This window comes from Gopherus flavomarginatus, chromosome 7 (genome assembly GCF_025201925.1).
Source record: "Gopherus flavomarginatus isolate rGopFla2 chromosome 7, rGopFla2.mat.asm, whole genome shotgun sequence".
Taxonomy (NCBI): domain Eukaryota; kingdom Metazoa; phylum Chordata; order Testudines; family Testudinidae; genus Gopherus; species Gopherus flavomarginatus.
Window position 1 is genome coordinate 50,101,232 of NC_066623.1, and position 24,550 is coordinate 50,125,781.

General features: G+C 47.5%; 1 protein-coding gene across 5 annotated transcripts in view; it reads right to left on the reverse strand.

The window, feature by feature from the left end:
* Positions 1–4,794: 4,794 nt before the first annotated feature.
* The window catches only part of PACS2 (phosphofurin acidic cluster sorting protein 2), a 162,065-nt gene continuing 142,309 nt past the window's right edge, over positions 4,795–24,550 (reverse strand). For 4 of the 5 annotated variants that reach the window (XM_050963097.1, XM_050963095.1, XM_050963096.1 and 1 more), the window contains 3 exons: positions 22,115–22,341; positions 11,395–11,508; positions 4,795–10,624 (listed from right to left, as the gene is read on the reverse strand). In XM_050963097.1, the coding sequence (XP_050819054.1) occupies positions 10,506–10,624; positions 11,395–11,508; positions 22,115–22,341 (460 nt within the window). In that variant the 3' untranslated portion in view covers positions 4,795–10,505. Of the gene's footprint in view, positions 10,625–11,394; positions 11,509–21,028; positions 21,115–22,114; positions 22,342–24,550 lie in introns of those variants that run through there. The other variant, XM_050963098.1, reaches the window with a different exon arrangement.

The window sequence follows — 24,550 nt, forward strand, 5'->3', positions numbered from 1 at the left end:
AAAGAGGAGAGCTATTCATCGAACGAACGTTCTGCTTTTATTGTATTTGTTGCATTGGGTTTCTCAGTGAGCTCATACGTCCTGCTTCTATAGGCACATGCCACAGGAAAACCTTCACACATGAATTGTGGTTGGCTGGCTTTGAGAAGACCACAACTTCCCTTGAGAGTCCATTCCAAAGACCAATACACCTCACCATGAGGAACTTCCCCTTTTCAGCCAGCTATATTAAACTTTCTTTTCTTCCCATTACTGCTTGTACTTCCATACATAGTCCTCCTCCCTCCATGGTATTCAGACCCTGCAAATATCTGTAGACTGCTCGGTCCTCAGCATGTCACCAAGAGATCCATAATTAGCTCTTCTTCTCTCAAATTAACCCTCCCCCCCTTTTTTTTTATTCTATACTCTTGGCTGCATGCTGGAACAGACTCAGGCTGAGTAGAGAGGACCAGGAGCTCTGATCCGGTCACAGACTGCACAGCAGCTAGATAAGTCACTGATAGACCTGGATGCTGCACTAGTGGCAGAGGTTGGGCAGTGCTGCTTTCAACAGACAGTTTATCTTGTGTGGTATATTGAAAACTCTTTAATGTGTAGCTATCACTTTAAATTCTATGGAGACTTCCTCATCCTGCCTGCAGATTAGAGGGCTCTGTAGGAAGCCTGTGTTTTGGGTCTTTAGCAGTCAGTCTGCAAAGAACCAGCTTAGAGTAAGGTGGGTGGGTTGGTTGTTCCTCTCTGCCTTAGGGGGCAGCCTGCTTTGTCTCTCTCTCTGCTTTGGGCTCTTGTGTGTTAGGGTTCTGCATTTTAAGATACACAGTCACTCTTTCTGGAATGTTGCAACATAACATTTTCCTCCCTCTAATTTCTCTGTTCCTATGCTGTGAACATAACAGCTTGTATGGCAGAGATGTAGAACTATTCCTCCCCTTCTGTGCTGCTGTCTTGTTAGGCCCTTAGCCCCACACATCTTTGCACTCACCACTTCCTTTAACTGTAGCCATGGATCAACGTGGCCACTCAGCTGACCTGGTCTTCATCATGCACTGCTCCCTCATCTTTATTGCCAAGGTCTCCCTTGTCCAACTGTCTCAGCATCATTCACCTGCCCCTTCCACCTCACGCTGGTTCCATCTCTCTCCATGTATACCAGGCCTCATTCTCATGCCTGTCAGCTCAGTCATGGCTCCTTACTCTGTGTTCTACCCTAGCGGTGGTCCATCCCACCAATGCCCTACCCTTGGCTGAACCCCAACACCTGCCGTTCCTGTTCTCACAGTGGTCTCTTGCAGGACTCCCATGGCTATATCGACTTCCCCAACAATGAGTTCATTCTCCTCCTTCAGTGCTGCCATTTTTGTGGCCCAGCACCTGTACTTCTCCATCCTCAGAGGCCTCCAGACAAATCTCTACGCAGCTCCAACTCCTTCGTTAAACCTAGAGCTGGACAGGAATCTTTTGACAAAACACTTGTCAGAAAATGCCTGTTTACTGAAACCAAAGTGTTGTATGAAAATACTTGGTTTTGCCAAACCACAGGCTGAGTCCCAGCAGATTTCTGACTGGTTAATGGTCACCTCACCTGGTGGGGAGGCCTGCTGCTCCAGGGCCAGGATGCCCTAGCTTGAACCGGGGCTCTCAGGGCCTAGGGTCTGTGGCAAGGGCAGCTCAAGGAGTTTCCCACAAGGCAGGGGCAGCTGGCTGCTGTTCCATAAAAATGAAATAAAAACTTTTGGGAGGGGATTTCCTTTGCATGGGAAATTCTGACATTTCTAGTTTTTGTTCTGAATCTGAACAAAATAGTTTTTGAAATGTCAGATGTTTCCACTCAATGGAAATTTCGAGTTGACAAGATCTACCTAACGCTGCCCCACCACCACACACCTCCAATTTTCAAGTATAAAATGACCAAATTCCAACAGGTCCCTCCTACCTACAATCTTCTCTCCCACCTCTCCTGTCACAGGTAGATTTCCTCTCTTTAAACCCACACCCCCAGGATTCAACATTACCCATCTACAACTAAAACTTGTCCATCCCTCATCATCAGCAGCATGGGTTTAGAGTAGACTTCTATTTCATCCTCTGCAGTCATGAACACTGCAATTTTGCTCCCATCCAGTCCATTAAAAAATGTTGCTACTGAAGGGTATGCTTGTATTCATTTGGGATGGAATGTGGTTTGCAAGGTGCTTATGCATAGGGAAGCATGCTGTGGCTCACCACCCTAGGAACATTCTGGAGAAGGCCAGGGGGAGGGGGTTGAGCTCAGCATGTGGAATGGTGAACTATGACCATGTGATAAAGAAATCCATATATGGAAAGGTTAACTCTTATTGGTTAGAGGTTCATGTTATGTAACTTGTTATGTAAGTGCCATGTGCTATAAAATAGCAAGGGGAGGGGCTCCTTGCTGGAGGGACTCTGCCTGATTTTTTTGTACCAGGAGCTCTCCTTTTGTGCACATATTGAATAAAGCCTTGTTGAACTGAATCAAATTGCATTGAATTGAATTGCATTGCATCGCATCGCAGTCCCTTGATTCTACCCAGCATCAGACTCATTGGGAACCACAAAATCCCAACGCTACTAAGAATCTTTTTGGCTTGTCACCTCTTCCTTCTTTCCCCTTTCTTCATGGCATCACACTGAAACCGATAGTCTTCAGCTTTAGGGCCTTCCTAGCCAATCCACTCCCTCCCAACAAATCACGCCATTGAGCCACTGACTTCTACCTTTGCTCTGCCAATGCCACCAGACTGTTGTGCCCTAATTCCAATTTCTCCTGTGCTTTTGCTCTCACAGCCCCTATGACTGGGAAGCTGTCCATTAAAATCTGCAAAGCCAATATATGCTCCTTTCAAATTCCACCATATTGCCTCCGGAACCCTCTACAATGGCTCAGTAGCTGGCCTGCCAACACTTCTGTTTATGATGTTAATCACAGTGGTTTACCTTGTCCCTCCCAACCCCATTGGTTATATGCACCTGTTCTTTGGTCCGATATATTGCCTGAGCTCATTAGGGCAGGGACTCGTGTGTGCACAATACTTAGTGCTCTCCATTGTAGCGTCTAGGTGCTACTGTAGCAAAGGTTTGGTTAGTAATTTGGTGTGCACTTTAGTTAAGTGAGACAAAATCCTCAGCCTCATTGTTGAGCACCAATAAAAGAATGTCTTAGTGCAGGGGGCTGGACCGGATGACCTCTTGAGGGTCCTTCCAGGCCTACATTTCTATAATGTCCTGTGATCAGAGAGAGCGAGGCCTTCCTTCCTTCCCACTTACCATCCTAGAAACGAACACACTTGGCAACTCACTTCCTGGCCAATCTGGCATCTTGGAAGCATAGTGTGAGAGGCTTAGCTCCTCTGATTGTGTGCAGCTCAAACAAACTGGAGGAAATACTCTAGGATTTTGACTTTTGCAAGATGGTGGAGCTCAGGTCCATCATGGAGGGCTGGGGATGTGCTTTGGCTGTAGGGGCTGAATGTGGCCATTAATATGGAAGGGGTGACGAACAGCTAAGCAATTAAGCATCTTCTGGATGATCTCCAAGAAACATTGTTTTCTGATTGTGAGGGTGGTGATGATGCATTGTCAAGAGGCAGGGTCACACACATTGCTCTCCACACTCCTTGCAGGAAAAGAGCTCAAGGATCACAACTGTTTCAACACAGGGGAAAGGGGATGGGATTGTGGTAATCCTGCTCTATCCTGAGGTGTGAAATATTGGTGAACAACATGTGGGCACAAAAAAAGCAACTGGTGTAAAAAGTGCAGTTTGTCCATCAAAAGAAATACTTTGGTTTTGTCAACACAACTGGTAGCAAAAACGGCTTCCCTGAGCCAGTGCTGAGGATGCTGCTAGCACAGGCAGTGCCAGAAAGTCTCCAGCTGTGTCAAAGCATCCCCGAGACTTGCTTCTACCGTGTCTCACTCTTACGTACTGTACTGGTGAAAAAGAAATTTTTCCCATCTACTCTAGCAGCTAAACCATTCCAAAGCATCTGTTCAAAGGACTGTCTGCAAGTAACAGATTTCCAAAGCAGGTTAATTTCCTAGTATAGACAGATCCATCCCAGGCACACAGAGCTACAAAATGCAGCCATTTCAATTCAGGCCAGGTCACTGGCACAGAAATAAACGTCCACTCCCACCCAAAGGAGACGCCTGGGACGTGAGTGTGCTTTCATGTCCAGTTTTATTAGTGTTGCATTAGTACCATAAAATAGTTGATGAGGCTGCGCACATTGCAGTTCGTTCCAAAAAAGGCTATTTACATTTAATTTGTCTTCATATAAAACCTAAAACCCAAACAATACAACAATGGAACAGATGGACAACTTAGAAATCTACAGTGGTAACATCCCTTCATTTGACATAGTCTGAGCAGTGCTTGCAGCACATGTGACAATTTCACACACTAATGTACCCACACTTAGCAAGGTGCTTCCTAAAGAGTGCTCTGAGTAAAGACGCGCTTGCATGCGAGTCAGACACACTAAGTTCTGGGATTCCTTCTGTCAGGCTGTAGGGAAAGGAAAGCCAACCTGACAGGGATTTTTGATGTGCTTCCTTTTAAAGAAATTAACATCCTGCTACTTGCAAAACTATGGCTCCTCCTCCTCCTCCTCTCTATCATCAAGTCCTAAAGCCTTCACGGAAACCCAGGATAGCTCATCACTCCAGTTCTCCCGTGACTTTGCAAGGAACTTGAAGGTCTGTGGGAGATGCTGTGCTCAGATAGTCACCTCTCATACTGGGCATCCCAGTGGGAAGATCATGCTAGAGTTTTAGCGAGTCCCCACAGTTCTAATGGCCAGGATACAGAAGTGCACTGAATGGATGGTTTGTAATCTCAGCATCTCTAAGCAAACAATATGAAGAAAGAAAACACCCCAAGATGTTCCTATTGCCAAGATCTTTCAGACTTTACATTCCTGGGATCTGAGCTGAAACAAAGCTCCCATCTGACAGTGAGAACCCCTTGTCTTTTCAGTACTTCGAACTACAGGGAAAGTATAAAGGCTCTCTAGTCTCACCAAGATGTTTTGCTTACAAAGTTTCAAGGCATCTGGTACTATTTCTTGAATCCTCAAAATGAAATATTCTTAAAATGTTTTCTTGGTACTAAACACCTGCCCAGACTGATCCAAGATGGTAATGATAGCTAGCCAAAGACTAACAGGACATACATGACAATAAGAGTGTTTTAGTGACATTAATAGAACAATGCTGGTCAGTTTGGTTTTTAGCTGGGTCAACGGCCTACAGGTGGGCATGGCAATTGTATATGAAACCACAAAAACTTCCCATTCTACTACTCCACCCTCAGATACCCTCTCTAGGACATGACAACAAGGCTTGCTAATCAAAGCAGCAAATGAAGCCAAGGGGAGGTTGATAAGTATCCTCAAACCAAGGTAATAGAGGAATTTTATACTTAAATTTGAGATATAAATGGCTCAACAGGGCTGTTGTTGGGTTGATGAGAAAAATGTGATTGGATTATATGCAATTGATAACTGCAGGTGAAATTAATGGAAAGCCAGAGGTTAAGTGAATACTGCTGCTCCAGCAGCTGTTTTCTTTAGGGCAAAGAAAAACAAATGCAAGCCCAGCAAGCATTCAATATGGGTAAGGATATTCCCTGGCTTGCCATGGTGGACTTCTGCATTTCATTTAGCCATGGAAGTGCAGAACTAGAGCTCCAGTTCTTGGCCAGCATACTAGGGATGCCTCCTTAGATCCCACCTCCAAGGAAGGGCTGGGGCCAGTTTCCCAAGAGAACACCAGTACAGGGGAATGTCAGCTTTGCCAATAGGAAAGTGCTTGAGTCACAGTTTGGGGCTCCATGGAGCAGTCCGTCAGTATCAGGGTCTGGGTCAGTGTGTAATGGGAATCAAATGTGTGTAATGGGAATCAAACGTACGCTACTACAGTACATTCCCACTTGCACTGGGATTGCTGCAGTCTCCTGGCCTCCTGCAGGGAAGGGAGGGGTTTACAGGTGATGAGGTGGCATGCAACCAGCCGAAAACTAGGCAGTCAGCTCTGTCCCCACCTCTCTGCCTATTCACTGCTAGAAATCCAGGAACCGAAGTAAAAGCAACATCTAGATTTCTGGTTAAAGCAGGCTGGTTCAGGCCAATGAGATAAAGCAAATGAGTTTCCTTCTTTGAGTCACACTCTGGTGGAGGCCTGTGGAGGTCTCTTTTCATTATTCCATAAGGAGTTCTAAAACTGGGGCTGTGCTGGGTTTCTTGCTCCATTAGGGTCAATTTTCTGCACTCATCATGGCAAAGGCAATTAAGCAGCCTCCCCCCCCAAATATCCTGATGGCCCCTTTGCAGGCACAAGAACTGGCACCTCCTCCCATTGGTCAGCTCTGCCTCAGAGTGTACAATGGTATAGTCACACAGACCAGTTCTTCAGAGTGACTTCCTGTGAATCCTGGAATTGGTGGTTGGTTGAAGAGCACCATGTGGGAGATCCAAGCTCAGCTCAGCTCACCATGGGAGGAGGCTCCTGCCACTGCTTTATCAAAATAATTTCCTACGGAGCAGCCCATTGTCTGCACAGCTTAATTGCTATAATACTCGGTTATGGCACAGCTTCGACTCTCAGACTTCCAGAACGTTTTCCCAGTGGTCAGAGACGAAGTTAGTTGTGTGAAGAAGCTCAGAGAAAGTAACCACTGTATAAAACTTTAACAAACATTCCCAGGAAAAGCCCAGGGAATCTAACTCCAACCGTTGGCTATGAGGCAGGGCAGCCCCATGACGAACCACCAAGAATGAAGCTTTCCCAAGATCAGTGCAGTCCTGCCACCTGGCAAACTCCAGCCTGGGGGTTCAAGGAGTTTCCCTAGAAGCCTTGCTACCGCAGAGAGCCCACTGCAGATGGCTGTGCTGCCAAATAGCAGCTTGTCAGAGGAAACAAACTCCACTGTCTGCAAGTGCTTGGGTACCAAGCAGGCAGAAAGTTTCCTGGTGAATTAGATTTCATAAAATGTAATTAAAATAAAGAACTAACCCACATGAAATGTTACACACGGTAAGACGGGGGCAACATACATTTGATAAGCAGGAGCCATGAAGTACCATACTGGCTACAGTTTGTCTCTCTACAGTAGGTTGAGAAACAAAGAGGAGCTAAGCGTCAAATCCTTCATTGCCCCGGTAAACAAAGTTATTGCAAATGGCCAGTCCAAGCCTTCTCCAGAGCTGCAGGGGCCATGAAAGCCAAGCAAGGATTTCTGTGAGTGCTGGTGTAGAATAAGCTGTGGGACTGAAATCAGACTGGATTTCAGTTACTCTACTTGCACAGGGGAAGAGGGATTTAAGGAAGGACCTGAACTGCTGACTTCATTAAAAGGCTTGTCCTGAGGCAACAGCTTCAGTAAAGAGCACTGATGTGCTTGAGTGCTCATTCCTAAACTGTGGCTACCAGGCAATGCTGCACTATCCCAGAGCAAGGTGCGAGCCTCCTTGCAAGATCCTAAGCGCCAGCCGGCACTATGCTGAAGCTAGAGATTCTTTCTGCCCCTGTTACAAAGTTTTAGAGGGAAACCTACCCTCTCCTCAGGGCTGCCATAAGCAAGTGAATAGTTTACAGTAACCCCCCAACAGCTGCATCAGCATTCATGTGTGGACCTGTGCGCTGACCTGCCCGACTCCTCAGAGGAATGTATTGCTGGGCTGCTGAGGACTCTGCCAGTCTGATGAGAGTTGATTCCTGGACATGGCTGAAATCGCACTAGGAAGTTTCTCTCTTATTAAACACACGTCTAAACTAGTAGACTGAGCAGTGAGGGGAAGGTGCATGTACTGTTTGCTCTGCAGATACTCGTCTTTACTGGGAAGGGAAGGAGGGAGGCACAGTTCTCATTTAGGGCCAGTCATCCTCACTCCTTCAGCAGGGCCGTTAGCTGAACACACACCCAGTGTCCACTGAAGTCCTGTCCAAGTCAATGAAACCCTTCCTGCAGGACACGCCTTCCCAGGGCGTGACCTACAAACAAGGTGGAACAGGCTCCACAGCCATTTAATCTTCGTTCAGTCAGTCACTATCCCAGAACATTTGGACTCTGAAAAATGCTTAATGTATTGCTGTCCCTTTGAGAGGGCGGGAGAAGGAGCCACTCTGGGGGTCTCTGAAAATGGGCCTGAGGAGTGCAAATGCCTGCCCATGAGACTGGAACCCCCAGGAGGCTCCCCTTACGCAGCTGCGCCCTGCTCATTTCAAGGGTGGGGTGCTGGCTCCTCTGCAAAGCAAACAAGCTCTAGCTCCTCAGCCACTGGGTTTGGAACATCTGCATGGAGGCTCCTCCCTGGAGCTGTATTGCCAGGTGGGCCCCACAGATCCAGCCCTGGGACCCCCGGAGGAGTAGAGCAGGGCTACAGACAACTAAAGCTGTCAGGCTTTGCTGTGGTATGATTCCTTGCAGGGTTGATGGGGGAGGATTTCTGGGCAAAGCAAAGGCTCCACCCCTGGGAATTTCAGTCCATGTGCGGCTGCCAGAAGTGTGTGGTGAGAAGGATTAGGGCTTGTTCCTCCAGTTAGAGCACTTTGATGACCCTTCAACAGAGCAAAGCTCCGTCCTAAAGTCAGGGCAGGATTCCCAGCAAGGAGAGTTGCCGTAGTAGCTCCTACACCATCCACACACCCAGCTACCAATGAGAGTGGGAGACATAGGGAAACCTGTAGGTGAGCCTCCTTTGGCTCCAGAGATCCCATGATGCTGACGCAGCCCTGTACGGCTACTGACATTGTAAATCATAGCAACCTTCAGGCTGCTTTAGTATACCCTGGGAATGGGCTGGCACAAAGATATTTTAAGTGAGGGGGAAGGGAGAACATACATAGCTTACAGCTTCCCACTCGTAAGCTGCAGTAGTGCTCAGGGGCAGGGCTATACTGGCCAGTGCATTTCACACAGGCACTGGCTGGTTTTGCACAGTAAATCCTTAATCCCTGAATGGTGGGTTCTGCTAGCTGCAGGAAGTACAGGGGCACTGAGTGACTCCTCCACCCTCATTTTCTGTGGCAGGCCCCTTGGCGGATGGATCCTAAGCCGGCACGTGGCCCAGCTGGCTAACGGTGCATTGTGCTGGAGTCAAAGAACTAGAATAGTTGAGAGACCCCATAGATGACACAATCCGTGCATGAGGCATTCCAGCGCAGTCCAGACAAGCCGAAGTTCTCTGTCTCCGCTGTCAGAGCTGGCTTTGCTACCTGGCCTCCTGCCTCGGAAACAGCAGCAGCAGCTCCTTGCATGGCTGGAGGGGGCCCGCAAACAAGGGATTCCCATCTGGAGTGTGTGTGTGTTGGGGGGGGGGAACCTTGTACACACTGCCTAGAAGATGTACATATGCAGGTGGCACATTTGCTGCGAGCTGGTATTGTATGTGCTTTCATATGCACATGTGCTTTTGTTGTGCGGGTGTGAACGTAGCTGGTGTAAAATGCAGCTGCTCATGTGTAAGGGCCCAAGGGGCACAGGAATTATCCAGTACACTAATGCCTGACTCATTAGACAGCATCTCATCTTTCCTGTTCTTTTTTTAGCAACTTAATCTTTTTTAAAAGCATTAAAAAAAAATCTGCACCTGTAAAAATCCATTCTCTTGAGAGGCTGGGCAAGGTTTTATTGATGTACATAATCTGTGTGAAAATCTAAATAGCAACAACCCCACTGAACTGGTGTCCTTCAAATCAACCTCCAGGCTGCAGGGGTGTTGTGACTGGCTTGGTTGGGTTATTGGGATGGACTTGGAGCAGTGGGATTCCTCAGACAGACATTTCATACTTTGTATTTCAGTCTCTGCCCAACCTGAATCAGGCACGAGAGTGAACATGCCTGCTTATTTCAGTAGCTGGCCTTAAAACAATGACCCTCTGGCATTTCTTCACCTGTGGAGAATCCTGGGGTTTCCCTCAGTTATTAGCTTGGTTTTTGGCAGACAGCGCAACATATTTCACATTCTTGGTATCTGAACTATCTGGTGATGAACCAGGCTCTACTTTCTTCATGTGAAGTCAGGGTGGTGGGGGGCGGGGCGGCAGAAGAGTTAAACATTTAAAAACACTTAATTCTCCCACTACCTCCCACTCGCCCCTCAAAAACCATTCAAGCCCAATCCAGAACACTTAGCCGCAAACACACCCAAGAGGTTTCAGGTTAATAAGCAGTGCAGTTATCCAGCTATCTGCTCTTAAATTCCTCGGCAGGTCACCCCAGTTCTGGAGGTTCTCCCAGTAATTTCCATGTTATCGGTACATTTCTACTTAAGACTGGTTTTTGCTTTGTTCAAGGGGTTTCCTTCCCTTGTAGTAAACTTAAGAATTAATAGAAAAAAGTAATTCAGAAGTAATCCAGATGCATCTGTAAGTAATCTGCAGGAGAGAGCAAGCAGACTTGAGTCAGAGTTGGCACTCAGATTCCTGGCTCCTGGGTGTGCAGTCTCCATACAGGCAGAAAGCCGCCCTGCTGAAAGCGGTTAGAAGTTAGGTTTGGAGTGTCCGAATATGCAGATGGGAAAGTGCTTGACATGGGAGGACCACTGTGCTGCCAGCTGAAAGAACTTCACATCGTTCCACTCTACGCCATCAATTAGGACTGCAGGGGAAGAATACAACAAGGAAGCAGGTCAAAAAGCACCCAGCAAGACAGTCACACTGGAGAATCCCTATGCCAGAATTCTATGCCATCACATCATCCTTCCTCAGTCAGTACAGGAAACAGATGCTGCACTGACAGCTAGATAGTAGAAAGATTAGGAAGAAGGCCCAGTCAATTCTTCTGCTGCCTTAAAGATCAAATGAAAATGGCTCAGCAGCTGGATTGGGAAAGATACCAGTCATCTCCCTGCCCACCCTCAACAGTGGGAAATTGTCGTCGACTGGCTGCATGCATTATGGAGAAATCCTCCTCTTCCTCTCAAGCATCAGGTAGAGGCCACAACCAGAGCAAACAAGATGGATCACTGGTTTGTTCCAGAATCAACACCTATAACCCAGAAGAGTTTAGAACAGTGGTTCTCAACCTTTTCCCAACAGTGAACCCATGCTACAACATAAAACTTCTGGGACTCCTCTCCCATCTAGCTACAAAGGAAAAAGAGGGTTGTTGTGCCCCCGAGACCTGTTTGTAACTCCCAAATTGAGAACCTAGGTTTAGTGGCTGGCTGGCTCTATGCCATCCGTGGATTTCCCCATGATGGCAGAATCCTCCTGTAGACAGATCACCAGGTTCAAGTCTGCTTTGCGTCACAGACCAGCATGTCCTAGTCAAGCACTGAGATGGCTGGCTTACAGGCATTACAGCCATAATTAGCAATAAAATGCTCCCCTTTACTATCAGAAATGATGCAATAATTCAGCACTTACCCCGCAGCATATTCTGCTGATGTTTTGCTGTGCAGATCAATCTACTAATTCCTTCAATGCATTGACTCTTAGACTCAATCTCCTTGTCTTTTGTTTTCTTGGGCAAAAACATCACTAGAAGAAAACCAAACCAAACATGCTTAATCTCTACCAGCCGCAAGAAGTTATCCTGAAACAATTAGGTAAAAATACACTGAAGCCTGAACTTTCCTCTTTGCCAGGAGTTTGACTGGCCAGGTACTCCCCCTGCCCATGCTTATTAACATTTCCAGTTCACAGGATTACTTACCAAGCATTGCCACTTTACAAACTGGGCCCTATTAATTGGGCATTATTAGAGCCCCAAAGCAATTCATATTGCCTCTGAAAGTCTTCATTGCTATAAGCCTCCCCTTCATCCCCCTGGGGCAATTCGCCTGCTGGGGAAATATCCAGTCTATTAAGATAAAACTCCACCCTTGTGCACTGCAAGCTTCGGTGGTTGGCTCAAATGATATAAAATCTACTACACTCCCATGGTGATTCTTGCTTATTGCAAAAAGTTTCTAGAGCAGAAAGTCCCAGATGTTATCCTCACTTACAGTTGAATGTGGCAACTAGTGCATATTCACTACACAAACACCAGGTCAACAGCTGCTCAAAGGGACAGCTGAGATAAGGGAGCTCCTGCAAATAAAGTAACTGGCCAGGGAGGGGAAAGGTTAGGAAGCCCCTCTGAAAAAGGTCTAAATATCCATCTGAATTAACAATCTGAAAGGGAGAGGGTGGCTCCGCTCCAAACTGGGGATGAACACCCTTGAATCCAGCCTGGGCAAATTCCATATAGGAGCTTATTAGATGCACAGCCTCAAGTCCCCAGACAGAATATACCATGTCACAAGGCTCCGAAAACTTGGACAGGCCTTGCAGTTCATGTCTGATCTGGAGGATGGCACTTCCTGCACCACTGACATCCCAGCCTGAGTGATGTGGCATCTGCTCAGCATTAACTCTGGCCCAACACTGCAATGGGGCACCCATGCAGAGCTCATTGCAAGAGTAGATCCCCTTGAGAGAAAAAGTTACCAGCTATTGAATAGCCAAAGCCATTTGCTACAATACAGCGCATTTTCAAACCAAGTGCTGATAGCACAATTTGACTAAGCGCCAGAGATCTGATGTGTTCACAGTCCATTGCAATACGGCACTTGCTATAACATAAGAACGGCCGTACCAGGTCAGACCAAAGGTCCATCTAGCCCAGGATCCTGTCTACCAACAGTGGTCAATGCCAGCAGCCCCAGAGGGAGTGGACCTAACAGGTAATGATCAAGTGATCTCTCTCCTGCCATCCATCTCCTCCCAGACCTTGGGTCATAATTTACTGGCCTCTTACGTACAATTATTAAATAAATTATTTTCTGTTTTTCTTATATATTATTTAAATAATAATGCAATGTGCAAAATATCTCTGTAATGCTGTAACTAAAAACTCTGCTGCCCATACAAAAAACCAGTATCTATCCCTCCAGCTTAATCGCAAATTACATAACGGGCCTGACAATCTAACAACCTTCCCCCCCCCCCCCCCGAAAAAAAACCCTATAAAAATCACTAATAGCCCCCTGTCATGGAATAATTCCCCACTCTGAACCTTAGCATCCAAAAGATGGGGTACCAGCATGAATTCCTCTAAGCTCAATTACCAGCTTAGTACCCGTAGCGCTGCCACCAACCAGGAACTCCAGTGCCTGGTACACTCTGGTCCCCACAAAATCTTGCCCAGGGACCCCCAAGACCCAGTCCCTCTGGATCTTAACACAAGGAAAGTAAACCCTTTCCCTCACCATTGCCTCTCCCAGGCTTCCCCTCCCTGGGTTACCCTGGAAGATCACTGTGATTCAAACTCCTTGAATCCTGAAACAGAGAGGAAAATTCACCTTCCCCCCTCCTTCTCTCTTCCCTCCCAGATTCTGCCTGAGAGAGACAGTAATCCTGACACAGAGAGAAAATTAACCTCTCTCTCCCTCTTCCCTCCTTTCTCTCCACCAATTCCCTGGTGAATCCAGACCCAGTCCCCTGGGGTCTCACCAGAATAAAAAAACAATTAGGTTCTTAAACAAGAAAAGCTTTTAATTAAAGAAAGAAAAAACAGTAAAAATTATCTTTGTAAATTTAAAAAAATGGAATAGGTACAGGGTCTTTCAGCTATAGACATTGGGAACATTCTCCCGGCCTAAGTATACAAGTACAAATTAAAATCTTTTCAGCAAAATACCAATTTGAACTCCTTCCAGCCAAATACACATTTGCAAATAAAGAAAACAAACATAAGCCTAACTCACTTTATCTACCTTGTACTCACTATCCTGGATCTATAAGAAACTGTATCAGGGAGATTGGAGAGAAACCTGGTTGCACATCTGATCCCTCTGAGCCCCCAGAGTGAACAACAACCAAAAACTAACAGCACAGCACAAAAACTTCCCTCCCTCAAGATTTGAAAGTATCCTGTCCTCTGATTGGTCCTCTGGTCAGGTGACAGCCAGGCTTACTGAACTTAACCCTTTATAGTTACAGATATATAAAGTACTTCTGTGCTATTAACTTTTCTTATCTGTTTATGACACCCCCCTTAACAGCTTATAAACAGCCAATAAAAAAAGCAAAAGCCTCACAAACACAGTACCCTAAATTTCTAAACTATCTCCCCTTATCAGTTTTAAAGCAATTAAAGCTGGTTCTTAGCTAGTTTTTGCTAAGCAAACTGCAAAAATGCAAAGTTTGTTAACCACCAATCAAATGCTAGCACAACCAAAGCCTATATGTAAATGTATATAAAAATTCTCAATTTTTGTATTAAATAAAGTTTTTTGTACCAAGCTACAAAACTCTCCTTTCTTTTGCAAAATAAAGCATCTTTTCCTTATCCCTATCAAGCTGTTATTAGCTCTCAGCTAAGCAAACCCAATATTTCAACAACAGTTTTGTGAGATCTTTTTGAAGTTCTTCACAATCTGTTTTGGTCTTAACTATCTTGAGCACTTTAGTATCATCTGCAAACTTTTCCCTCTCACTTTTTACCCCTTTCTCCAGATCATTTATGAATAAGTTGAATAGGATTGGTCCAAGAACTGACCCTTGGGGAACACCACTAGTTACTCCTCTCCATTCTGAGAATTTACCATTAATTCCTACCCTTTGTTTCCGGTCTTTTAACCAGTTCTCAATCCACGAAAGGACCTTCCCTTTTATCCCATGATAGCTTAATTTACGTAAGAGCCTTTGGTGAGGGACATCCCCAACTCTTGGAGAATTTTTTCAGGTCCATGCACAGGGCCAGTGGGAAGCTGTTGTAGAAGACTTCTGAAGAAAAAGGAATTCTAGAAGTGCCTCTCACTGGTAATAGGTTTCCCAGAAAGTGTAATTTCCTGGCTTTCCAGTATTTCCTCACACACACACACACCCCTCCAACACCTAAACTTCAAACATTGTTAGGCTCCCCACCAACCCTTCTCCTTTTTGAAATATTCCTGTGCTTACAGCCTTACAGGGAGCAGGGGAAAGACTGAGCTCCTAGGTTGGAAAGGTGGTTCTGGAGAACGGAGTTTAAACTTTAGGTGGGGCACATGTCAACTGGAAGCTTCCCAAGGATGATGGCACCTCTTTGAAACCTGCAGGTCTGATTAATCCGGATCAGAGCTCATCTCTGCAGCCTGCACTCTGCCAGGGAGCTGAGAGGATCCTAGTGATAAACACTGAGCCCTTCCTCCCCCCTTACACCAGTAGCTGAAGTAGATTCGTATGCATGGGAGCATACTGCCACGGCTGACTGCATTCTTGAGGCCGACAGCCTTTTAATAGGCACCAATAGCCTTTTGTCGGTATCCCTTACACATTGATCTTTGCTGTATGGTTTAGCTTGGAAGGCTGGAGATGTGAGATCAATCCTCAGCTGAGTCAGTAGTTTCACTGGGCCATGTTCTTGTTCCCGTTATTTCCAACATCCACATCCTCCCTGGCGCAATCGGAGTCCCTGATGCCTCTAGACTCTGATCCGCAATAGCACTCTTGGCAAGGGACCATTGTAGCAGACTCACATCAGGGCTCCTGAAATAAGATCTCCTTGTCTAGTTGTTTGCTGCAGGACAAACAGCTCTCCTTGGTGCTTCCATGGGGCACACTACACCCAAGCTGTACATCTCATTCTCCATTTACCCTTTTGCTCCATCTCTCCTGCTGAGCCCCTTGCCTCGGTGCTTAGTGCCCTGCATATGCACAGGTGCTTTTCAGACCAACTGAGCAGTCGCCTGGCCTCTAGTATGTTGCTTGTCTTCTCTTGATGTTTATCCAAGGTCAATAGCCCCTTGGTGGATTATCACATGCATTCTCAGCATGGGGGACACACCTACGAGGTCAATCCTCAGCCAGTCAATGTTCCTGGCTTCAACTTGTGAATGGAAAAACTCCTGGCCCCAAGCCTGCCAGGCTGCAATTGGCCTTAATGACTATCTGGGGTAGGGGTTCCCCCACCCACCTCCAGTCAGCAGAGTGGGTTTATTTTTTGTGGCACTTCCTTCAGCCTGGTCCCCTCCTAACTTTTGAGGGAGACCATTTCTTGCTCATGTTTGAGTGTGACGGGTCCTAGTGATCCATCCTGAATCTAAGTCTCTCACATATACGAAAGATCTCCAAGCAGCTGACTATCAACTTAACAGTCTGGGGAGACTGTGCACTGGCCAGTCTTTTGGGTCTGTATGAATGACCAGGTCTCCTCCCACCTTTCTGAAGCACATCTCTACTTGTACCTAAATAACTCTTCCAATTGAGCTGGCAGGATCTTTATCACTGCCTCTGTGGCCTCCTCCAATTCCCTCTTCGTTCTGGCCTTAATGAGAATGTCATCTACACAGGGAAACAAATGCATGCCACCTGGCCTGGAGCTATCCCACAAGGATCTCCATTTTTGTGAAGATTGGACGCAAAGGAGAGCATTGCTCTATCACAAATGCAGCACAGGAATCTCTGGCAGGTGCTTTGGTCCCTGAATTTCCTAGGCAGCATTCCTGCTGCTATGGCATGCTACGTCACCATGTGGAACAGTGTGTGCTTTTTATGCTATGAGAGTATTTCTGGCCCAGTACTGCCCACAGACCCACTGATTGCTTGTGGATGATTAAGATGTCCTTGAGAACTCTTCAGAGAAAGGGTCTGCAGTCCCTGTACGTCAGAGACAGAGGCCTGCTCTACACTACGAGCTTATCTCGAATTTAGCAGCGTTAAACCAAATTAACCCTGCACTTGTTCACACAACGAAGCCCTTTACTTCGATATAAAGGGCTCTTAATATTGATATCTGTACTCCTCCCCAACGAGGGGAGTAGCGCTGAAATCGGTATTGCCATTTCGAATTAGGGTTAGTGTGGCCACAATTCGACGGTATTGGCTTCCGGGAGCTATCCCACAGTGCACCATTGTGACTGCTCTGGACAGCTATCTGAACTTGGATGCACTGGCCAAGTAGACAGGAAAAGCCCCGCGAACTTTTGAATTTCATTTCCTGTTTGCCCAGCTTGGAGCGCTGATCAGCATAGGTGACCATTCAGTCCCAGAATCAAAAAAGAGCTCCAGCATGGACCGTACGGGATACTGAATCTGATCTCTGTATGAGGAGATGAATCTGTTTTATCAGAACTCCGTTCCAATAGATGAAATGCCAAAACATTTGAAAAAAATCTCCAAGGCTATGATGGACAGAGGCCACAACAGGGACTCAACACAGTGCTGAAACTTAAGGAGCTGAGACAAGCATACCAGAAAGCCAAAGAATGAAATGAACGCTCACGGAGGCAGGGGCGACTGACGACTGTAGCTATCCCACAGTTCCCGCACTCTCTGAAAACCATTTGAATTCTTGGCTGAGCTCCCAAAACCTGAAGGGTCAAAAACATTGTCACGGGTGGTTCAGGGTATGTGTTGTCCCCCCCCTCGTGAAAGCAAAGGGAAAAAAGTCCTCTCGCCTTTTTTCAATGTCACCGTATGTAAACTGGATGCTGCTGGCAGATGTGGTGCTGCAGCGCTACACAGCAGAATCCCCTTCCCTTCCCGATGACAGACGGTGCAATATGACTGGTATCCGTCATCATCATCCCATGAGTGCTCCTGGCTGGCGTCGGTGAGGTCAGTCGGGGGCGCCTGGGCAAAAATGAGAATGACTCCCAGGTCATTCTCTTCTTTAAGCTTTGTCTGATGGAGATTCACTCCTGCCTGGACTATCATAGCAGCTGGAGGCTGCCCTCCCCTTCCCGCTTTGATCTCTGTTTGCAGAGGCAATAAAGTCAGTGTTTCTTATTCATGCATTCCTTATTACTTCATCACACAAATGTGGGGATAACTGCCATGGTAGCCCAGGAGAGGTATGGGAGAAGGGAAGCAACGGGTGGCGTTGTTGCAGGGGCACCCCCTAGAGTGGCATGCAGCTCATCATTTCTGCAGGATGTCTGGGGCTCTGACCCAGAGCGGCTGTTTGCCACTCTGGTTCTTTTGTAGGCTTGCCTGATATTCTAGGCAGGACTGACTCTCCATTAGACAAAACTTGAAGAAGAGAATGACTTTGGGAGTCATTCCCATTTTTGTCCATGAGCCCCCAACCGACCTCACTGAGGCTGGCCAAGAGCACCCATGACAGCAGCAGACCATCATTGTAAACTTGCAAAGCAGCAGACAGTACAGTAGGGCTGGTAACCATCTTTGCTAACCTGCAAAAGGCAAGGCGATGCTGCTGTGTAATGCTGCAGTACCGTGTCTGTTAGCCACATCCAGTAGACATATGGTGACAGTGAAAAAAGGCTGAAAAAAGGGCAATCCAGGGAAAAGGGCACGAGATGATTGTCTGCCATTGCTTTCACGGAGGGAGGACTGACTGACAACATTTACCCAGAATCACCCGTGACACTGTTTTTGCCCCATCATGCACTGGGATCTCCACCCAGAATTCCAGTGGGCGGGTGAGACTGCAGGAACTATGGGATAGCTATGGGATAGCTACCCACAGTGCAACACTCCGGAAATTGACGCTAGCCTTGGTACATGGACGCACACGGCCGAATTAATGTGCTTAGTGTGGCCGCATGCACTTGACTATACAATCTATTTCCAAATACTGGTTTCTGTAAAATCGGAATAATCCCATAGTGTAGACACACCCAGAATGAATCTTAAGGTTATGCTGATGTCAGTTCCAGGGGGTGTTGTGTAAGGACAGGTTTCAATACCCACTCGTCTCGCAAGGCGTGTTCTCTCCTGGCGTGGAAGATGGCGGGCCTGCCACCAATTGCTTGTCTCTGTTCCTCCTTGGGCAATGTTGGTGTTGCCTGGAAGAGGGCAAGGAGGCGTTGATGTCCTGTCATGCTTTTCATCCTCTGCTGAAAGTGTGGTTTCCTCCAGTCAATCCGAGTCCCTTCTGGGGGACTGGTGAAGGGGGGATCCATGGTCAATTATGTGCATTGTCCAAATTCTTTTTGGAGCTGGAGAAAAGGTTGTGGGACATCTTTTCCTCTGCACTGCATAACTGCATTCCCAATTTATTTTAGGGATCACTGGGTCACTGCTAAACCCAGAAGTTGCTGAGCCAGAGTCTCCAGACCACATACATAGCCTGCAGTGGGTCTCCGCTAAACCCAGGAGCTACTGAGCCAGAGTCTCCAGACCACATATGTAGCCCCAGGCTGTGCCTGAAAACAGATAAGCTGCCATTGCTCTTGTTGGGCTGTCTGATGGTGCCTGCTGATATGTCTGCAGATAAAGACGTGGCAGTGACATTGAGTGATCAGAGACTGTTGATGACATTTGGAGGCCAATCCTCTTGGTGCCTGTTCCTGTGCCATAACAGATTGTCCTGGAGTGAGAGATAGAGGCCCATGAAGCCTGGGGTGCCAATGAGACAGTCCGAGGGCATCCTCTACTTTCAAGCCCTAGGAGAAAGAGACCCCTTCCTCTACCACAGTCATGTCAGAAGTGAATCACCACGATGATCTGTGAGGTATGGTGAGTGGTTTACTCAACAGTGCCCCATATGGGGATGCTTCAGCCTGAATCATCTTTTCTGCAGCCACGTTCAGCAGCATGCCATGCCCTCCGGGGAGTGGTGGGGGAAATCTCTCTCAGACACAGGTTGTGCCTCTTCCTCTCCGCCTGGAGTCCCAGGGCTGCAACTGCCCTCTGAGGCATAGGGGTAAATGCTCGGGGATGAAGGGAAGGACTGCACACATCAGATTCCTCATGTTTTGATTGATCTTCCTCACCAGGGCAAGTCAACAGTGCACAGGGACCCACCTGGGAAGGAAGAAGGGATGTGCGCTTCCTTCTGACTGGATTTGATTTCTGTCCTGTCTCCTGTGGGTCCAGTGAAGAGATGGAAGAGAATGAGTCTCTTTGTTGTTTGAAACAGGACCCAGCTCTCTGCAGGCTGGGGTGGGAAGGGCTGCATGCTTTGGAGTCTTGGAACCACGTTTCTTCAGGGAAGAGATGGTGCCTACCCAGAGTTCTCCCACTGCTACTCCCCTGAGGTACACCACCCAGCTGAGCACCCATTGATCTACTCTTTGTTTGGGTCGGTCCATCTCTACTGCTGAGCCAGTCTGCCATGGAGCTCTGTACCCTCACATGGGCAGGTTTCCTTCCAGTGGAGGGGTTGGCTGGCCTCCATCACTACCCTGCTCGTCTCCCCTTGCTGTTAAGAGTCTACCAAGGTGGTGATGTCTGACCTGATAGTGTGCCATCCTCAGCATGGGGGGACGTGTCTGGGAGGTCAGTCCTCAGTGCCATGAGTCCAGCCAGCCCATGCTGTCCCTGGCTTCCATTTGTGAATGGACACTCAGAACACAGCACTTGTTCAGGAATGGACCCACTCCTGGTTGCTCCCCTAGGAGAGCAGTGAACCTCTCACATTTGCTAGTGGATTCTCTAGGGCTGACCCAAGTTTTGTGGAAGGTTGCACTGAGGCTGTTCTGACTCACCCTGCTGGGAATGAGCATATTGCTCTCCTCCTTAGACTCATTCTCACAGGCACAGTAATGCTTTGGTCCCTCCTTGTCCAAGGGGAAGCGATGGAAGAGCCCATGTCACCAGGGCTTCAGCACTCAGCTGCCTGTCAGAGCGCTCTGCTCTGAGAATGAGCGAACTGGGAGACCTGGCACTTCCATGGCTGGTCCTTGTCTGAGTGGGGGATAGGTATGTTCTGTGTTGAGCTGGGAAATGGCGGGAAGTAGGAAGAGGCCTTCTAACAGCTGGAAGGAACATGGGCTGGCCGGTAGCATCATACTGGGAGACAGGGGAGTTGCAAAGGAAAAAAGGAAGAGACGATCAGAAGATCCAAGAAGCGTAGCAAGTTTTCTGTGCTGCTCCCCCCAAGCCAGAGGCAGCCCATTTTGGTGGTGGGTTTCCAGCAAGCAGGTCCTTAACAGAGAAGATTGGACTGAAGCCTGTAGGTGTGAGAACACCCTCAATGGGGGAACGGGGGGGAGGGGGAGCTGTGGCATACTCTCACTTGAATACTAGCAGCACAACTGCTGTACCCTCTTAACCAGCCCCACCCTCCTCTTCTCCACATTCTTCTCACACTTTCTCATTCTCACTCTCCCTCCACTAACCATACCTTGCTCTATGACCACCAGCTCCTCATCCTCCTTTGCCTCCAACCCTTTTGCCCAACAAACGGATAGTAGGAATCCAAAGGCTTGTCTACATGAGAAAACAGCCCTGAATGACTATTCCGCACTAGCTCCTTGGATGGATGCTCATATAGTACACCAAGAGTGCCTTTAACTTAATCCACTTCCAATTAATCCATCGCTTTAAATTCACACCGGGTCCTGTTTCACAATAGATTTCTTGTGTAAACCAGCTGTAAGGGTACAGTCTCTATTAATCAGTGCTGTGAAATCATCTAACAAGGGTACAGGATGATACTGATTCCAACTCAAGGGCTGGATAGTTGTATGACCATTAATACATCTGTACCTGCAATAATGAACAGAGCAATTCAATCTCGTGCTTCAGGCCTTCAACTTATGCCCAGCAATACTCACAACTGTATAGCTGCCTAGGTGCATGAGGGATATCTTCATCTTAAATGTCAAGTATTAGCCATCTTTAGACCACAGACAGATCCATCATGGCAAAATTTGGACACCCATGCCTGGAAAAGGTTTTCTGCAAGTCTAAAGCTAATGGAGCAACAGTGCATAGAGTTCTTTAAGAAATGGCACTGCAACAGAAAGGGCAAGATATTGTTTTAATGAATGCTTGGGGTTGATAAGGAAAAACCAAAATACCGCATCCCAAAAACCCAGCCAAAAGTCCACCTGCGAGATTGCGTGGCTCATGATTTGTTGTGTATTCAATTATTCAGTGTCCTTGGCTTAACTCATGGTACAGCAATCAGCTTTTATTTCACAGGGGCAAAGGCAGATCATGAGACCTACCCAACATGGTGTGATTTGCTGGCACCAAACACAGCAACACGGGGAGTCACTCCCCATAACACACAAATAAGGTCGCCTCTAGGGCCACAAGCCAGCAGGCCTAAACATGGCATCTCAGGGCTGGGGAGCAAGTTCTACTGTTAAGACATCATATAGTGAACCTGGGCAGACCTGGAAAGCCAGGACAAGTACAACTGTCCACCTTTCACGTCAGCAATACCCGATAGAGCAGCAAGCTGAATCCCCTCCCCCCTTACCCTTTTTGTTCTTTTCCTTTGTCACAACTGTCATTGACATCGTTGGAGTGCTGGTGGTCTCCCCACTCGTGGGTAACCTGCTGACCTGGAGAGACCGGAAAGTGCATTTGAGTGTGTTTTTGGCAGTGGAAGGGTCCTTCTTTTCTGGGTCTCTCTTCTTCTCCATGGGCTGAGCTGCAATCCAGTAATCCACCTGCAGTCCCATCAGCTCAGCACCAAGGGTCTGGCTAAAAGATGGGAGGAAAGAATCATTTTCATATGCTGATTGACTGGATTTCCATCAAAAAGACAATCAAGGACTCAACATTTTCACAAGTAACTAGGGATGCTGGCTACCCAACCTGAGATTCCTTAAGGTGAACAGATTTTCAGGGGACACATGCTCAGCTTCTTCGGCAAGTCAGACCCCTTGGACGTCTCTCACAATGGGCACCTGAGAATGGTAAGCACCTAGAAACAACTAGCCACTTATCAAAGGGTAGATCGAGGAGGTTAAGATCTTCTCATGAAGGACAATTGTCAAGGAAGTGCCGTTATGTGGCTTATGAGCCAGGGATCACTGTTACTAATTATATTTAATCAGGCAACTTCTAATGAATTCCTTTTCCTTTGTTTTGATTGCAATCCTGAAAATAACTATCAGATTGTTCTTCAGAAAGACCAGCCAGTTACTTTTTTGGGTGACTGCACTATAAATCAGTCTGGCTAGAGTCACATCTGCTGTGTAGCTCACAAAGTCCAACCCATGGAAAAAGAATTGCCTGTCTTGGTAGTTCATTACCCCAACACAATCCTGAGCTTGACAATCGCTTTCCCTTGTGGGCTACCAAAGTGAGACCTTGCCTACCATGGTGCAAAACTCACTCCAGCTTGGTATTTTAGGCACACGGGGGGCTTACTTATGAAAGATAAGTCTGTTAATTGGTTGAGAAATAGCCAGTGGGTGGAGCAAATGAATAAAACATGGTCTACTGTGGTGGCCATATCAGGTGATCACAGGAAAGGCTATGCAGAATGCACTGACCCTGTGGAGAAAACTGTCTCAACTTTTTCACCAGTGAATGGTTGTTCTGTGGCTTGGCTCTCCAGAGTGGACACGTGCCGGCCCCTTCTGCTGACATCAGGCAGGCAGCGAAGAACATATCAGGAGCAAGAGATTTGGCACCAATCGTGCCCCCTTTCAGACACTTTGCGCCTTTAGGCTTCCCAGCCAATGGCTGCCAAAATCTGTCAGCTAAATCTGCTTGGCCTATGTTACACAAGTCACTCTACCCACTTCCTCAGCCCCAAGGGCTACCTGGGAGGAGGGTCTCGCGGGGAGCAAAGTCACATAAACCCAGTTGGCAGTGGAAGAAAGTTTGTGGCTTGGCTCCCTAGTGCTGAAAATGGCCCAGGGAGGGAGCAGGAAACTCGCAGGCTGAGGTGGCAGGAGCAGTGGGGCTGGTTGGGGAGAGGAAGGAAGGAGTACTCCCCAATGAGGTGACACCATGGAAAATGGCCTTAAGGCTGGGGGCACTCTGTGCAAACTCATCAGACCCTAATGCAGACAGAGCCAGCAGATAGTGCTTGGTGAAAATGTAGGCCTAGATAGCTGCTCTGCAGACCAAGCTACAGAGGCGTCTCCCCACTCAGCCCATGGATCTCCTGGAACAGGCTCTAAGGTGGGTTGAGCAGACTGGCTAAGGCAGAGACCAGCCAGAAGCAGGAACAGATTCAGTGTGAAAAGACAGCCAAAGAGGACTATCATGGAGCAACAGGATCTTCTGAGCCTCTGCATGAAGTAGGTGGCAGCCCTCGCTGAGGTATCTGAGGGACAAAGGTTAGTCAGGCTGTCTGCAGACACAAGACATGGATGCCAAGTCTGTTCCCAGGATGACCATTGTCACTGGGTGGACTCTTACCACCAACCCAGGAGGCTGGCATCAGCTGTCAGATGATGCTGAAACAGCTCCTTTCAGAGTATAGTACTTCCAACTTCCACCTTGAGGGGAGGGTATGCGTGGAGGGGAAGGGAAGGAGATTCAGCACAAAGTCCTTTCTGGTTCACTCAGGAGAGGAAAGTACAAACCACCAAAGGGCCCAAGAGATATTGGGCTCAGGGATCCAACCAAGATACAAGGCTCCCTATCAGATGCAAGTAGCAGCAGATTAAAGACACGACTTCTCTTTAAACTCCCTGGTGGTCGCTTCTAGTTCAGGATCCTCTATGGAGGAGTTAGACTAGCCCTGCAGCAGTGCCTGACTGCTCTCACTGGATAGGCCCTCAGTTGGCTTATCCAAAGAAAGTGACTGCACAGCAAGCCAGGGTAAGAGCGTACAGTGCATCAGCCTGCCATGCAGTAACCTCCCATGTGGACATGGCTACAATGTACTGAGAGTCCCAGGGTGAAGGTAGGTTCACACCCTGGTGCAGTAACTCGTTGGGCAGACAAGCAC